The sequence below is a fragment of the Sarcophilus harrisii genome, chromosome 1 (genome assembly GCF_902635505.1).
Source record: "Sarcophilus harrisii chromosome 1, mSarHar1.11, whole genome shotgun sequence".
NCBI classification, from domain to species: Eukaryota; Metazoa; Chordata; class Mammalia; order Dasyuromorphia; family Dasyuridae; genus Sarcophilus; species Sarcophilus harrisii.
Genome location: NC_045426.1, coordinates 663,626,344 through 663,644,094, shown reverse-complemented (window position 1 = coordinate 663,644,094; position 17,751 = coordinate 663,626,344). Strand labels below are relative to the sequence as shown.

General features: G+C 44.9%; 1 protein-coding gene across 1 annotated transcript; it reads right to left on the bottom strand.

The window, feature by feature from the left end:
• Positions 1 to 3,118: 3,118 nt before the first annotated feature.
• On the bottom strand, positions 3,119 to 17,721 carry NDUFS7 (NADH:ubiquinone oxidoreductase core subunit S7). Its single transcript, XM_003760816.4, has 8 exons — positions 17,336 to 17,721; positions 15,929 to 15,965; positions 15,141 to 15,200; positions 14,517 to 14,634; positions 10,116 to 10,295; positions 9,711 to 9,757; positions 6,370 to 6,458; positions 3,119 to 3,898 (listed from the first exon to the last, which is right to left on the bottom strand). The coding sequence occupies exons 1-8, from the start codon at positions 17,352 to 17,354 to the stop codon at positions 3,801 to 3,803; spliced, it is 648 nt and encodes a 215-aa protein (XP_003760864.1). The 5' UTR covers positions 17,355 to 17,721; the 3' UTR covers positions 3,119 to 3,800.
• Positions 17,722 to 17,751: the final 30 nt, after the last annotated feature.

Sequence of the window (17,751 nt, the reverse complement as noted above, 5' to 3'; positions counted from 1 at the left end):
GATCCCCTGTTTTTTTGACTCTCAAACTGTTGATGGTGGGGTGTGTGTGTGTGTGTAGGGAAGGGAAGAATGGAGGAAATGGAGATAGGAGAGATTAGGGGGAAAGAATGGAGAAAGAAGGGGTGAAGGATGAGAAAGAGAAGGAAGAAGAAAAGGGAAAAAGAGATGAGTAGGAGAGATAAAAGGAACAAATGGGCCTTTGAGGGGAATTCAAGTAGGAAATGAATTCAAAGTATGGAAGGTATTTCCCATTCTAAGTATGGGTCCCTCCCACCTCTCTACTTGCCTAATTCTCCTGTTAAAGAAATGACTTTCAGGACTTTGCCAACTGCAAGATCATTAATACATGCTGCCATGTGAGATTTCTTGCAAAAGCTAACTGGACAAGATTCAAAAAGGAGCAAAGCACAACTTATCATTTTAATTGGTATCTTCTGTTTTTATGTCATGTAAATTTCCTTCTTTATTCTTGAGATTGGGAAAGATTGGAGGCAAAAGGAAAAGGGAGGGCAGAGGATGAGATGGGGAGGGCAAAGGATGGAATAGGTAGTGTCATGGAAACAAAGACTATGAGCTTGGACAGACTGGGAAATACTGGAGGACAGAAGGACCTGATGTGGTATGATTCTTTGGGACATGAAGAGTTGGATATGATCAAATGACTGAACAACAAAATTCTTCCTTAGATATGCCATACAAAAATGAATTTTTAAAGGAAAAAAAAACACCGCAAAAGAGAAAAATTGGCTAACATCAAAACAATAAAAAAAAAAAAAAAATGTGATTTTCCACACCCAAGAGGGGAAGTATCTTCTCATAGTTTCTTTAGGACTATATTTGTTTCTTTGGGATTTTGCAACATTGTTTAAAAGCACAACCTTTTTATAATCGTGGGAAACCAGTATCTAAGAGTGGAAAATGCTTTGCAGGGAGGACAGGGAATAAGTGAATGGATAGAACCATTTGCAAAATTAATAGACATTTTCAAAGGGGAATTGTAGAGGTCTTACAAACTCTTTGGGAACCTGCAAAGTATTCTGAGAAAGGTAAAAACTGTAATGTCAGAGAAACTGAGCAAGACAGAGATTAGAGAGTATTTAATAATTTATTTAAAAGGGAGAGATGTACTGGGACCAAATGGATCCATGTTTGGATCCTCAGGGGGGTAGACTGAGGCAGGGGTGGAGTCAGGGTGCTGAAAAGGGGAACACAGGACTCTGACAATCCGGTTCTGACAGGGCATGGGAGATGGGATGACCTAATGGGAGAAGGCTTCTTGATAAGAAGATATCTGACATAGCTTGGAATGGGGAGAGGCATTCTGATATTCTAAAATGCAAGATCTTTTATCCTTATCAAATATTCTGATAAAAGAGGGAGGGGAAGTTTTGTAGGACTGACTTTGAGCTGACAATTATAAACTGAAGCAGAACAATTAGAGAAACTGAGTCAGGACAATAAAAGAGAACCGTGGCACAACAAAACTTGAACAGAAAATGGCTTAATAAAACGTCCGATAAGACGTCCTAGCAGCATAAAACTCCTTGGTGGGTCTAGAGATGAGACGTTTCCCACAGTCCTTTGGGCTGCCATGCTCAAGTTCCCCAGAGTCCTTTGTGTGTACCCACAAAAATAGCAGGTCTGGAATCTGGACTCCCGACTCCTCCCTCCCAAGGCCATCATGACTAAGCTGCTTCAGAGCTCTGGGTTTTCTTCTCAGGTTGGTAGGGTCCTTATCCCCTTGGGCATTGAATGCCAAGCTGGTGGCGAGGTCACTTCAGGAGCTCCCCCAAGGGCTATTTCGAAAGCTGGCCTTCTCTTACTCTGACCACGGCTAAAAGAGGATGATACAATGTCCCCATTTTTATATCTATGTGTTTTCCTCAAAACACCTTGGTAAGGCGGGCAGTAACAAGGGACAAGGCTTGGGTTATAATCTGGCATCGGGTTAGGTATCCCTCGGAGGTCCTTCATTGATATATTTATAACTTAGGCCTAGAATTGAGATCGGGTTGACTTCATTCCAAAGTTGCATGACTTATTTCTCAGGAAAACCTATTTCATCATTGATAAGCTTCAAATGGTACAGATTATGAAACGTACCATGATCTTGAAAGAATCGGTTACACATGTCAGTGGAAAGGTATGTGTGTAGTGGGCCGTGTGTACACCTGCGTGCTGCAGTATCTGACTGATAAGGGACGTGAGGGAGATGCAGCAAAAATTACTTCAAGGATATTACTGACCAGAGTCAAATGGGCCAGCCCGAGGGTTGTTGCTGCTACACCCAAGTATTAAAAGAACCAGAGGAAAGGGATTTATGGAAGAAATGGAGAACAGCCAGGTAGGATAAGTGGGGAGATTTGGGGCCAGATGAATAGAGGGCCCCATATCCACAGGATCATGGATCCATTCAGAGAAAGGACCCAAACTGAGTGAGTCTCCAGTCTTCTCCATTATTTGCAGCCTTCTCAGCCCTGAGCCCTGGGGAAAAACTGGATCTCAGCACAAGTAATCTAGTACTAAAGGGAAACTTGCGATTGCAAAAATCATTCCAGAGAGATCTTCTCTTCTAAAAAGAATGGCCTTCCTTCTGTACAAAAGGAGTTATGCTGGGACAAGTATGCATAAAGAGCCTCCTCCCAGGGTAGCTAGAAGGCACAGTAGATAGAGCACTGGCCCTTAAGTCAGAAGGACCCAAGTTCAAATCTAGTCTCAGACACTTAACACTTCCTAGCTGTGTGACTGTCACTTAACCCCAATTGCCTCAGCAAAAAAAAAAACAAAAAAAACAGAACCCCCTCCCTTCCTGCTTTAAGACAACTTGTGCTTCCAAATACTCTGCAAAAACTTCCATCAAGAGTTAAAACAAAAAAATCTAGCAACTAAGGACCCAGCACAAGCTCTGGAAGTCTTGGTCTATGGTAAGAAGGCTGGAGAACAAAAAGAATCACCAATAATGGGGAGAGGAGGCAAGATAGCCAAGCTGCAAGAAACGCTACAGATCTTCTGGTCCACTCTCGTTTTACAGGAATCTGGGGACTAGAGCAAGGAAGTCAATGCAAGGACCGTTTTTCCAATTCCCAGGCCAGGTAATGATGAAATAGCCAACTCTCCATCATTATCACCAAGAAGCATTTATTGAGTACCTACTATATCAAAGTCACAGAGGATTCTTCACTTTACAAAGGGACTCACCAGTACTCCTTGTGAGCCGTCTTAATACACATTGACAAGAATGTTATCCACACACATCCCTTAGTAAGGTGCACCTTGACCAACAGTGGTCCTCCTCTGTCTGGCAGCATGAGGGTCTGGGTTTTCCCAGGACATGTGCTTAGGGAAGTGAATGGCGATGACCTCCACCAGTGAGGATGCCTTGAGTATCCCCACTCAGTCCATCTCCCAGGTGTGCACTGGCACCCTGCCTGCCCAGAAATGGATTAGCTATTGAGCCAGTGCCAAGAGATGGATCTTACAGTCTTGCCTTTAGTCCTATCCAGCCTATGATGCACTGTGTGCTTTTGTTACACAAGCATAGGACAAAGAGCTCTAGGGTCATCTCATTCAACACTGACTTGACAAGATGGGAAAACTGAAGCCCTGTGGAACTGAGCACAGGCCCTGACTGCCAACCCAGGGTCCTGTCCATCCCCCACACCAGGCTGCCCTGGGTAATCTCTGTCACTACCAAGCAGAGACAAAGCGTCTATTATCTGGGTATTTTATTGACATTCACATGGCAGGAGGTCACAAACAAACAGGGGCCCGTCCCTGTTGCCTGCCCAGAGGGGCCGTCATCACCGCCGGTACCACACCTTGAGCCTCTTCTCTCGTTTGATCTTCTTCTGAAGCTGCAGGATCCCGTAGAGCAGCGCTTCAGCCGTGGGCGGGCAGCCTGAAGGGACACACAGCACAGGGAGTCACCGTATCCCCAGGGGAGGGAGGACGAAGCTCAGACACTGGACTCCCCCCAAGCACCTCACTAACGGCATCCTAACATCCCAGGATCGTTTTGGTGTTGGAGCTCTTTGAGCTTACCGGCTACCCTGAGACCTTGGCAGAATAACCATGAAGTGGCTAAGGATGAGGGAATCAAGGGAAGGGGTACTGGCCCTTAGGACTGGGGGATCAGAAAGGCTGCATGGAGAAGAGGTGCTTCAGGGACACAAGGATGAGAAGGGAGTGTGTTTCAGGGATGGGAAATGGAGGCTATGTGTGCCCGTTTCTAGTCCTGCCTTGGCCATAACCTACTTCTGAAACTGTCTCCTTCCTTATCTACAAAGTGAAAGGATTTCATCAGATAATCTCCAAGTTTCTTCCTTGTTTCTACATTCCCTCCTCTCCCCAAGAACAGTTACATGGTGCAATGGACAGACTTAAATGCAAATCCAGCCACACACTTAATGGCTGTGGCTCTGGGCAAGTCACTGAAACTCCTGGCCTCAGTTTCACCAACTATAAAAGGGGAATAACAGTACAGCAGCTTCCGGGGGTTATTGCAAGGTTCACACAAGGCAATACCTGCTTTCCCCCTTCCCCACCTTTGACAGACTCCCTCTCTTCCAAAACTCCACCAGTTCCAATACTTGTTGGCAGTCGCCTCCGGTGCACTTATATCAGCTGCCATCAAATGCCTTGTGGCTAACCATGGATGAGATTAATTTAGATAAAACCAGGCTGCTGCTTTCTGGAGCTTACAGTGACTATGGATCAGAGAGGTCACACCACAAAGTCCAAGATGACTGGAGGAAAGGGGGAGATGAGAGCACAAGGAGCTAAGAGACCAGAGGATTTAAGCTGGGCCCTCCTTTTAAAGAGGAGGAAGAGGGAGCCAAAGTTGGGGAGGCTCTGACTTGCCTGAGATCACATACATTGGTAGTAGAGCCAGAATCTAAATTCAGATCCTCTGACTTCAAATTTGCTATTTACAGAAAACCCTGGTAGCTCCCCCAAAAGGCTGGCTGACCAAGTGGGAGGGATTCCTGTTCAATACAAGCTGGACCATCTACCCTCAGAGTCTTTTCTGAGGCTGTTTCTAGGAGACAGAATAGTCCTCCCCGTTACCCTCCTGTTGGGAGGATGAGAACATGGGGGGGGCCACTTGGTGCTGTGGACTGTAAGGCCTGATAGGCCTATGGGTCTCTAGGACAAGTAGTGTCAGGGCAGAATTCACAGCCACTGAACACAGGTGCAAAGCCCCACTTGAGTGTCTCATGTCCTTGACCCCTTCTGTCCAACTCACTCAAGGTCCCGGTTTGACACTAGAAATTCCTGATCTCCTGGCCTCAGTTGGAGCCGAGTGTTTATGCTCAATGCCAGAAACAGCCTTTGGATGTCCCTGATGGGATTTCTACTCGGGTGTGGACTGGCCAGAAAGCTAATGAAGGTCTCCTCCCGAGGATCTATGGCTCAGTGAGCTTGAACATTTTCTAGAAGATTACAGATCACCATCAACTGCACCAGCCTAAAGAGACTCTGGACTCTGGGACTTCTGCCCTGGCGTGGAAGGGCCATTTGAGTCATGGCTGCTTTCTTCCCGTTGCTTGTCTCCTTCCGTGAGGGCAGCGCTCCCTCCCCCGGCTGCTTTTGCTCTGCTCTAGCCTATACCTCAGATGACCACGTGGTCAGAACCATGTGAAGAGTGAGAGGCAGCAGCCTCTCTGATGCCCTTTGGCCTCTACTCTGGGGTTAAACCCCATGATTCCCGGACATCAATTTGGGGAGCTACGACAGCCTCTCGTGCTTCTTTTCTGAACTTCCACTGGACTGCAGATCTGTGATTCTTTCTATTCCATGACCAGGTATTGGTTACCCAATGAAAGTGCTAGAAAAGAACTCAGAATCCTTCAGTCCAACCTTCTCATTTTAGATGGGAAAACTGGGGCATAGAGAAGCAGAGGCGTGAACTGAGAGGGTCACAGGGCTTAAAGTCGCCAGGGTCCTCAGAGACCCCCCTGTCTGGACAGCACTTTACAAATGCAGAAGGGATGGACACAGCTAGTAAACAGCCAAGGCAGGATTGGAACCCTAGCCCCAACTACAACTTCCCCACTCTCTCACCTCGGGGGCTCTGACCTTAGATGGAAGGTTTGCTCTGCCATGCCATGTACAAACAAGCTATAAGAGGCTTTAAGGTGTCAAAGGCATCCCATCTGTGAAAAATGCCTCCAGTCTGCTTATTCACTGTATACTCCTATGGTTATTCCTCACTTTTATTCTGAATGACCTTGGAGGAGTCACTTCCCTTCCACTGAGGTGTGAGGGAAAAGCTGGGGTCAGCAGCGAGTCCCTTCTGGTGCCACGCATGACATACGGAGCAGCAGGGCTGGGTTCAGGCACACGGTGGCTAAGGAGGGGCTCCTCTACCTGGGACATAGATATCCACGGGCACAATGCGGTCACAGCCTCTCACTACGGAGTAGGAGTAATGGTAATATCCTCCGCCATTAGCACAACTGGTAAGAAAAAAAGAGAGAATAATAGGAATTATCTCATTTTTCCTAAACACTTCAGGTGTACAAAGTAATGATAATGAGGTAGTAGTTCAAATTCTGTCTCAGACATCTATTAGCTAGTCTGGGCAAGTCATTTACTTGCCTCCCTCAGGCCCCCCATCTATAGATCTCCCCACTTTATAAAGTGGGCGAGATAATAGCACATACCTCCTGGGATTGTTTTGTGAAGGCCAAGTGAAATAACCTATATAAAGTGCTTTGCAAACTTTAATGTACCATATAAATGCAGTTTTTATTATTACTAACAATAATAAGGATTATTTATCATCATTACTCTCTATCCTCCATTTTTACAGGGGAAAAAACTGAAGGGCAGAGTGATGTGACAAGTATGGTCACATGATAAATAGAAGAACATGATTCCCACAGGCTGTCCTGACTTCAAGCCCAGGATTCTTCCCAGTTTCCAAGCTAGCTGCCCTTCAGGCCCTTTGAAGTCTGTTTGCAGACCATACAGAATATGCCCAAGAAACTAAATGTACCCAAGAGGCAATTTCACTCCTGGGCACAGAGGCCTTCCTGGGTAACTAGAGGAAAACTGCTCAAACTCAAAGAAACCCCAATTCACTGGGTATTTGCTCAGTGCCTACTATAGGGTGGCTATCTCGGCTACATAATGGGGACACAAATGCATAAACTGGACCAGGGGAGGGCTCAAGGAATTTATATTCTTTAACAGAGCTGACTTTCCTTGATACTCTGGAAGGATCCAGATGGTTCTGGGGTTTCTTAGTAACAGATGTCGAGAACTCACCTGCTACTCTCTGGCCCCATTAGACGTTTCTCATAATTTTTCCCAGTCCTGGACACGAACCCCCTGCCAAACTGATCTTAACATCACTTAATCTGTTGTGATCATTTTCTCTTGCCAACCCTCATGCGTTTTCTTAAATCTTATTGCTTCCTGTGTACATCAGCTATTTCTGGTGGGACTGTTGCAGAAAATATGCTTTGCAAACCAGCATACCCCCACAGATGTGAAACCAGTTGCAAAAATCACTGCCAGGAAGTGATCCAGGGCAGCAGAATGTCTCATATTAGCTGCAGTGCATGGAAAGAAGCTTTAGTCCGGATTTCTTTTTCCATTAAAGGAAGGTCCTTGTCAGGATGTTCTTCACAATGATAATCAACACGCAAAGAGTCTTAGATAGTGTTTAAAATGAAATAAAAATCTTCTTAGGGAAGGACACATTTCTGAGGGTCATGAGTTAGAAAATGTGCCAACCAAAGCATTCACCTGAGTGGCTATTACAAAATTCACACTGAAGAGAAAGCCCACCAACAGAATAGATACCTGTCGAAACCTTTTAGCTATGGAGTGAGGGAGGATGAAGTTGTAGGAGTTCCAGGCATGGGATCAGAAACCTGGCTTCAAATCCCAATTCTAACAATTGGCTGAATACATGACATTGAGCAAAATCACTTCCCTCTGGCTCTCAGTTCTCCCTCTATAAAATGAGGTGGTGATTTTGGTGGTCTCTTAAGGTTCCTTCTTTAACATCCTCTGATTTTGTAATTGCTGAAGAAAGTCAGGTCTTCCTATGGGCTTGGGCAGAGAAGCCTTTTTAAAGGAACTCTGTATTGAGGTTGGACCAGGAGAATTTTGTGGGTACAGTCAAGTCTTTGGAGAAGAATACTCAAGGCAGGCAGATGAAGTCAAAATAGAGACCGACAAGATCATAGCACGTGATTAAGCCCTTATGAACTCTAGCTTCCCATCAGAGATTCAGTACTTTCACACATTCAGAATAGAAAAACTGGGGGAAGATAACCTCATAGGCTTCATTTTAAACTCTTTAATCTCTTTCCTGCTCCCTCCTTCCCTGATGCCCTCTTGTTGTCTTGGTAACTATCTTTTTTGCTCAAGAAGAATTAATCGTTTCCTTCTGACCTTGGATAACAAGAGACAACGAGTCCAGGAGTCAGTGTGTACTAGTCTTAGCCAAATGTCAAAAAAATCTCAAGAGTTCAATATCTAGGAGGGAACCAAAGTTGCCAGGGACAACCTGTCCCAGGGTAAGAATATTAAGACTAACAGAATCACTGTTGCAGTTGTTATAGAGAAATTCAAACCCCATGAGGAGCCACTAGGAGAAAATGTGAAGGGAGGTGTCCCTAGGTAGAACATGGCACCTCTCATCAGATGTGGTCACTTTACTGCTGATTTTTCTTAACGACTTTTCTTTATTACAAGGGAGAGTTTAGGAGGGATGGATGACTCTCAGAAGGATCTCCTTCCCCAAGAAGATTCTTATTTTGTTTTAAACAATATCTGAGACTTTTCCCATGTTTATTATCATTGTGAAGAACTTCCTGACAAGACCCTTCCTTTCATGGAAAAAGAAGTTAAGTCCAGACTTAAGCTTCCCTCCATGCACTGCAGCTGATGTGAGGCATTCTGCTGTTCTGGATCACTTCCTGGCAGTGATTCTTGCAAATGGTCTCACATCTACAGGGGCTTAAGATGGTGTGCAAGGCATTTTCCTCACAACAGTACCACAGGGAGGTAATGAGAATAATTTCTTTCTTCTACTCCAAATCAAAAAAATAAGAATCCAAGAGGTTTAAATGACTTATCATTTTTTTTGCTGAGGCAGTTGGGGTTAAGTGACTTGCCAGGGTCACAAAGCCAGGAAGTGTTAAGTGTCTGAGGCCACATTTGAACTCAGGTCCTCCTGACTTCAGGGCTGGTGCTCTATCCATGGCGCCCCCTAGCTGCCCCTAAATAACTCATTATTAACACAACATTATGAGTCCAAGACAGGGATTGGAGGTAGGCCACTCTTATGCCTCGCCCCACCCTTCCCATACCATTTAGTGCCCTATCTGTCTCACCACGAACCTCTCTTACTTCCCTAGGATCTCGCTTTGGTTCCCCATGGCATTTCTCATACTCCGTCCTCCCACCTGCGGACCTTTCTAACTGGTCTTTTCTTGGGGCCATCATTTTGGCGAAATTTGCAGGTCTGGAGCTAAGGATGCCCTGGCGTCAGGCACCGGCTCCCATGACCACTGCAGCCTGAGCCACGCTAGTCATACTTTGACATCATTCTCCAGGTGTTTCTTGGACTTCCCAGTGAGGGATTTTGGATCCTCCCACTGCTAAGGCACAGTCACAGTGCTTTGTTCCATTCACGGTTCAGACTCTGGTCACAAAACAATGCCCCAAAAAGGAATCGGTCCTTCGCTCACCTTCCCATGGAGACCACATAGCGAGGCTCTGGCATCTGGTCATACACCTGGAACACAAAGCCAGCCATTTTATTGTCCTCTTCCGGCAGGGTCACTAAAGCCTTCTACATCCCACTATCTCTGAGACACAGACCTACCACCCACCCTCATCACTCCATGCTGGAGCCCACTCATACCATGGGCTCTTTTGCCTGAATTTCAAAGCCAATGACTTGGAATACTAGAGTTCTCCAATGCAACCTTCTCCTGTGTCAGAAACACCCTTAATCATCACTTCCCCTTCCCTCCCCAGTTCTTTGCTGCCTTTGGTAAAATCAACTTGCTTCTTGCTGAGCAAAAACATGCTCTGTCCCAATGAGGCCGGGTCTGGGTTCTCTCTGAGGGAGACAGCTATTTCTGGCTTACCTTTCGGAGAGCCGGGGCCATTTTGTTGGTGAGGGTGCCGGCTACAATCATCACATCTGCCTGCCGGGGGCTGGCCCGGAACACCACCCCAAACCGGTCCATGTCATAACGGGGAGCCGCCATGTGCATCATCTCCACGGCACAGCAGGCCAAGCCGAAGGTCATAGGCCACAAGGAACTCTAGAGAGAGAAAAAGCTTGCTGAGGGGAATACCACAGCCTTCCTGGGGGAGGGACCGTCTTACACAATGCCCATGCTGATGAGCTGGGGATTGATGGGTGGGCAGGAGGGGGTGTTTTGTTTCCCATGTAAATTAGAGACATTCTGGGTCTAGGATCGCTTCTGGGTAGGGTTATAGGAATGCAGATTCTGTCTCAGTATAAAAAAGAAATTCCTAAGAATTAAGAACTCTCTGAAAGGAGAAGGTGGCACAGCAGATAGAGCACCAGCCCTGAAATCAGGAGGATCTGAATTCAAATCTAGCCTCAGATTCCCGCTAGCTTTGTGACCCTAGAGAAGCCACTTCATCTTGTGTGCCTCAGTTTCCTCATCTGTAAAATGACCTGGAGAAAGAAATGGCAAACCGTTCCAGTATTTTTGTTAAGAAAAGGGCCACGTGTGGCTATTTTCAACAGCGAGGTGATTCAGGCCAGTTCCAATGTCTTGTGGCAGAGAGAACCATCTGTACCCAGACAACTTTTTTTTGTTGTGGTTTGCTTAAATTTTATTTTCTTTCTCTTTTTACTTTTTGATCTGATTTTTCTTATGCAGCAAGATAATTATAAAAATATGTATGCATATATTGGATTTAACATATATTGGATTACATGCCATCTAAGAAGGGGTGGGAAGAAGGGGGGCAATGGTTCTTCAAAGATGAATGCTGAAAAATTATTCTTGCACATTTTGAAAATGAAAAACTTCAAAAAAAAAAAAAAAACAGGGTCATGAAGAGTTGGATACATTAAAAAAAAAAAAAAAAAAAAAGGCTCCCTGCAGAGGATTCCTACATTAGCTAGGGAGTTAGACTGGACTTTGGAGTTCCCCTCCTATTCCAGGCTGATATAATTCTAGAACATATAAAAGACATGAAGAAAGCAGGCATTCCCCTTTTTCAAAGAATTTCTATCTAGAGAGATACTCATATTCTCTGCAAACTAAAATTTTCATCAATAAAACTGTGTGGGAATATTTTGATTAACTGGATTCTTAAATTTAACTCAGGGTTTAAAAAAAAACACACTAATATTTATTTTGTAACAAAGATCCACCTAACATATTATACTTCTTTCAATAAGTAAAGGATCACAGGGCTAGAAGGAACATCAGAGGCCTAACATCTTTATTTATCAAATGACAAAACAAAGTCCTCAAAAAGTGACTGGGCTGAGGTTGCACAGCCAGGAAGCAGCAAAGCCAGGATGGGAAATCAGACCCACTGATTCCAAGTTCCTATCTTTCCAATGAATTCCAAAACCTGCTAAGTACAATTGAACCTGCTTTTGCTAACTATGTCTCCTGAAAGTTGTTAGGTCATTGTTCTGAACACTTAAAAAAATTCTTTTTCCATTGATCTTTTTTTTGTTTAAACTTACTATAGTTTTCCCTCCAAAATCCTCCCTCTCTCAGAGAGCCATGCAGTAATAATAAATGGTATTTCTGAAGACAAAAAAAAAAAAAAAGGAGAAAAAACCCCAACATTATTGATCAATACTTTGAAGAATTCTGAAAATAAGTGCAGTTTACTGCCCGCCTGGACTTTTGCCTTAGCAAAGGGATAGGATGGGAGTGTTCTCTCATCTCTTTTCAACTATACTTGGAACATTCATTTTCCTTTGAAAGGACTATCAAATCACTGAATCACAGACTTAGAGTTACGAGACCTCGGAAAGAATCTCCTCCAACTTCCACATTTTCTGGATGAAGAACCTGAAACTTCAAGAGAGAAACTTCCTCAAGTTCACAAAACAAGCTAGGGGAAGATCTGGGATCAGAAGCCAGGTCTCTGGGTTTCCAGGTCAGGACTTCTTATATGCATGCAGGTCTAACTGTGTGGAAGGAATTCAGTATAGCCATCTTTCAGCGAATGGTTTTTTAATAATTCTGACTTAGTTTTTCCCTCCACAAAAATGTTCTCTTCCTGACATTGTCTAAATTGCTTAAATTCCATTTAAATTGGAGTTTATTATAACTGGAGATCACCAACTGTAAAGGTGAAAGAACAAGACAACTTTTATAAACCAATCATAAAAGGGAAGTTCATGTTTGGCCTGCTTCTTCTGCAAGAAGGAGGAATGGAGTAAGAGAAACAAAAACCCAGGATGGCTTGGGAAGGATTTCAGTGGCAAATTCAAGATCCTAATTCAAGAAAGTGAATTTGATCTCCAGAGGTTTGGATAAAGACCATGAAACTTGTGGAATGAGGTAGGAGGAGAAAGAAGAGAGTTCAAATCTTACTTTTGAGTCCTTACTTTTTAATCCTCTTTATTTTATCTTTAGTTTCCCTGTTTGTATAGTGAAATAATAAGAGCCTCTACCTTCTCAGGTTAGGAGAATCAACAGAGTTAACAAAGAGAGAGTTTTCCCAAGTTATGAAGTGCTAGCATTATTATTAACAGTAAGATGTACAAAGAAATTTAAGAACTAGCAAAGGTGCATGTGATGAAAATATGTGGGTGACAGTAAATTGAGACAGAAACAGAAACTTTATTGAAACATTCTATGGAGAGGAGACATAGATGAGGAGTCTAGGAGATGGAATCACAGGCAGGCCCCAGAGGATCATCCAGGCAATGTCCCAACCTCTCTTTGCTGGAAGCAGAGCACCTTACAGACTTCATGACTTGCCTGAATCTTTCAAAAGCAGGAAGCCCAAAGCAGAGGATGTCTATCCTGGATCTGGCTTTCTCTGACAAGGCAGAGAATGCATGTTAAGATGGAAATGCAGGAAACACTCCAGGGAGGTGGCTATTCCATCTGAAAATATAGGGTAAAAGAGGAAACTGGGGCATTATGTGACATGTGGCCTAGGTTGGGGAGAATAGATTTCAAAGGACTCAGAGAAATGATAAGGGAGGATTGCCTAGATTAAATGCTATAGGCAAAGTCAGCTAGGAAAGGATGAGGTCTGAAAAATGGTATCTGGAAAACATAAAGAAAAAATTCTGATAAGGTAGGAAAGGTATAGCTGTCTAAAGAGATCAATATGAAAGCCCAAGGAACTCTATTAATCAACTTGGATTTTGGAAAACTACATACAGAAAAAAAGAAACAAAGGCAGGAAACAGAGGTTGAATAATAAATCATGGCACAGTCCTGAAAGAAATAAGAATGATGTTTGGAGATGAGCTAATACTGACAAGAAAAGCTAAGAAGAAAAGACAATTTTATTTTTAAAACTATATTGAGGGAACTATGAAAGGAGAGGACCACTACTTAAATGGATCAAATCAATCAATCAACAAGCATTTACTAAGCCCTGCTAGGATACAAGTCCACAGAATGAAACATTCTACTCACAAGGACCTTACACTCATATGGGGAGGGGGAGAAAAGTATACAAACAGTGACTAAGTCCAAGCAGACAAAAGTAACTATAATTAAATCCCCAGGAGCCTAGGAGGGAGGGAGAGCGAGCCCTGGCAGTTGGGAGTCTCAGGAAGGGCAGAAGATGAAGTTGGAGTTACACCTCAATGGAAAAGACTTTTTTTTAACCACCTAGGACTTTGCTTCCATTTCCTCTGCAAAGGAGACTGATTTTTGGACTGAAAAGGACAGAACCAAAATGATCACCAAGGGAATAAATGCCCAAAAAGCTGGGAAAGAGTGAGAAAGGACCTAGCTATCTGTGGTGAGTCCCAGCCACCTGACTGGAAATCAAAGGTAAACCACTGCTGAACGTAACAGGCAGTGGGGAAGGGTGTGCCATGGAAATAGAGGCTCTGGAGCCAGAGTATGAGGGCTCAATCTTCTCCCCGAAGCTGACCACCCAGATAAACATGGTTAATCACTTATAATCATGCAGTAAGTTTCTAGACTGGCAAAAAGAGAGGGTCGAATCAGACAGACTCTCAAGATCCCTTTCAGATCAACATCTGTGATATTGCAAAAGAAAGTCTAGGCCCAAAGAAAAGTTAACATCCTGATTTTCCAAAAAGGGAAGAGAGTAGATACTGCAAACCATACTGACTATAATTCCTTGTAAAAAGTCTAAAATTTTCTAATAAGGGGAAGGTTAGTGAACATTTAGAAAAGGAAACTGATAACAAGAATCAACATGGCTTCAGCAAAAACAGATTAATAACAGTCTGCTCTAGGTAGAGATTCCCTGTTTCCATGTGCCTTGCCTGCTGTTGAAATTCAAGCTTTTAGGGAAGAAAGAATGGTCTGGTGGTGACTTACCCGCCGGGCCCAGTTGATCAGGTCATCTAGTTTGGTGATCACATACTCCCCCTTGCTGCTTGGGAGTGAGGAGGATTTGGAGACTACTGCTCTACTCTTCTTTCCTTCTGGTACAGGGCTGAGAAAGCAGGGCATAAAACACAAAGGGAAATGTACAACACCAAAAAAAAGAATACTAAATCAAGACACTGCGGAAAAGGGAAGCTGGTACATGATGCTAATAAGAACCAGACTATTAAGTAGGGGATCTGTGTGTACCTGAAAGAAGATCAAGGTTTTCATTCTTGGCCTACTAAGCTCCCAAAACTCAGTTCAACTTGGCTCAACTCAGAGTGGTCCAACCCAGATGAAGCATCCGAACATGGGACCTCTGACAGCAAACCATGGGCAGCTAACTTGTAAATGAATAATTATGGTCACTAAGAGAACTAGGGGAGATGCATAATTCAATGTAAATCTATTTCATTCCTTTCTCATACCCAATCCTCAATGAATCTTCTCTTCCCTTTCTCAACAGTTTTGGGGTACCATAATAAAAAAAAGAACCTGTGATGCTCATGGAAAGCTCTTGAAAAAGAAAAAGAAAAAGACTTCACAGACCTTTCCTAAGAAGCTACCTTTTACCTGCTTGCATCTGTCACCGAACTCTGATGGATCAGTTGAACCTGGAGGGCTGTGCTGGGTCTATTCAAAAGAACAGTCAAGAATCAGGAGAGAATTCAACATCATATTCCAACAAAGAATACAGGAATGATTGAGTTCATTATCTTCTCAGCTGCATCTAGCTGCATCTAGTCCATGTTATGCAGATGGTCTCACTGAATTTTCAATTGTCACAGGGTATCATGGGATTACAGATTTAAAATTAGGGAGGGTCTCTCTCTGATCTAGTCTACCTCCCTCACTGTGTGGATGAGGCAACTGAGGTGCAGAAGAGGAAATGAGCAGCCTGAATTCACATCTTCTTAAAATTCAGCTCTGATATTTTCACTGACCTCAAAAACCTTCAATGACTTCCTATTGCCTAGAAAATTTATACTTTTTATGCTTTATTTTATATGCGTTATATTAATGGTATTGATTTATCTGACTTATTTCCTATTTCCCCCCACAGTTGTCATTAGTTACAGTCAAAAAGTACTTTTTGCCTACCCCCTCAACATGCCCTGAGCACTTTTGCCTCCAATGCCTCCCGGTGCCAGGCAGGATAACTGCCACTAATATTCTATGTAATACTGAGCAAGTAAGCCATTTCCCTAAGGACCTGAAGTGTCCTCATCTGTAAAAACGAAGAGCCTGAACTACAAGACTGCCAAATTCTCTTTGACTTCTAAAATGCCGATTCTTTCTCTGCCCTCCTAATAACATTGTATCCTTCTGGTTGGTAAGATATCAGAAACCACAGTACTCACCGAAAACTAAATAATCCATAACGGGCCAGACGAGGAACTGCAGGCAGAAACCACAAGAAAAAAGAACCTCAATAACATGCCAATTTAATTACTGCAAGTGGGGCAAAAACTAATTACAATATTATAATTATCACGCCCAAATTGTTAAAAGATCTAGAGAGAAAGGCCGTTAGCATACTGGGTAGATGATCTACGGAAGATTTATGGGAAGACAAGGACAATGCTAGAATTGCAAAAGAACTCCAAGTCTCAGCTCAAGTGTTATCTCCTGGGGCAAGCCTTTCCCGATTTCCTAACGTTACTCTCTTCTCCATTTATCTGGTAGCTCTGATTTATATATACCGACTTCCCCATTAGAACAGAAGCTCCAGGAAGGCAGAGGTTGTCTGTCCACTTCTTTGTACCTAGAACCTAGAGCACCACTTGATATAAAACTCTACAAAATGACCATTGACGTATAACCAAGGTTAAACTTGGGTTCTCCAAGCAAGGTTGCGGAGGCAACTCCACATGCGGACTCGCTTTTTTTCAGGAGTGAGTTATGAGGGGCTGAGTAGGATTTCAATGGCAGAAATACATGGGCGGCAAGAAAAGCAAACGGGCCCTAATGTGAGGGGTTTACATGAGGGCACGGGTCTCACTGCGGAGGGGTCGGGGGTGGGCCGGGCGTCAGGAAGAAAGGGGGCAAACAACCTGGCTTATTTCAGTCCGAATTACAAGGCTCTTTAAAGTTTGCAAAGACCTTAACAAGCAGTATTTGATCCTCCCATCCACACTGGAAAGCAGGTGTTGTTATTGCTGTTTTAACAAGGGGGAAATTTTGTCAGAGAGGGGTGAAGTGACTTCCCTAAATCTGACCTCCGGGCGCCGGCCCCTAAGACAGTCCCGCCAAGTTTACGGGTCCTTTATGGGCTGGTTATCCCTGGCTATCAGGTCCTGGCCAGGGTCTCGCATTCCCTTTAAGGCCGATTAGAAACCCGCGGGTTCGCGCACGGCGGCCCGGAGCAAAGAGCCGGCGCTTTCGGCCCCAGGAAGGACACCTGGCGCAGGTAAATAGAGGCTCGGAGGTCAGGGGTCGGAGGCTCCAAGCCTCAGCCGTTATTCTCAGGAATAATTCAAGTCTACGTTTGCGAAGCCGCCGAAGTGCAATAAGCACAGCCTGGGCACCGCCGCGGGAGAGACCCTCCTTTCCCAAGGTCGGCCGAGATCCCGGGCAGAGAAGCGGGGCGCGCGCATGCGCGCCCCCTCCCCCGGAGCCCTGAAGGCTGAGCGGCCTACCTACTAGGCTGGAGATGGGGGAGGCGGCTAGCTAGTTCCCCGCCCGGCCTCAGCGAATGCTCTCAAGCGGGGGTCCTCGCCGCTTGCCCGTCCACCCACGCCCCAGCCCCGGCTTCTCGCTCCGCTCACCAGCCAGTGCCACCGCCATCTTGTGCACAGCCTTCAGACGACCTCCCCGAGTCCTCCGCTCTAATCGTTCCGGGTTGGAGAGGGTGAGCGGCGGAAGTGTATCTGGCGGTAGGTTCCGTGAGTGTGGGAAGGAGGCGAGGGGGGAGGGGATAGGTAGTGCACTTCCCAAAGAGGCCCGGCGCCTCGAAGTGGCCACCGGAGCCGTTAGACTCCGAGTTCCGCCGCCTGCAGCCGCTCTCCAGCCTGCACCCTGGTCTCCGAGACTGGCCCAGGGAGTGTTCCTGGGCGCTCCGATGATGCGGGCCGACCTGGCACTCTGAGAACGGGGCAAATCGTTATACCTCCCAGCCTCCCTCTCGTATCCCGGACCGGGCCCTTCCTCCCTCCATCAGCCCTTAAATCTTCGACCTGCTCCA

Coding starts and splice junctions, on each gene's coding strand:
- NDUFS7 (XM_003760816.4), bottom strand. Junction 15,201..15,928: donor TATGGATTATTTAGTTTTCG/GTGAGTACTGTG, acceptor TCTTTTGAATAG/ACCCAGCACAGCCCTCCAGG. Junction 10,296..14,516: donor TGATCAACTGGGCCCGGCGG/GTAAGTCACCAC, acceptor TTCTCTCTCTAG/AGTTCCTTGTGGCCTATGAC.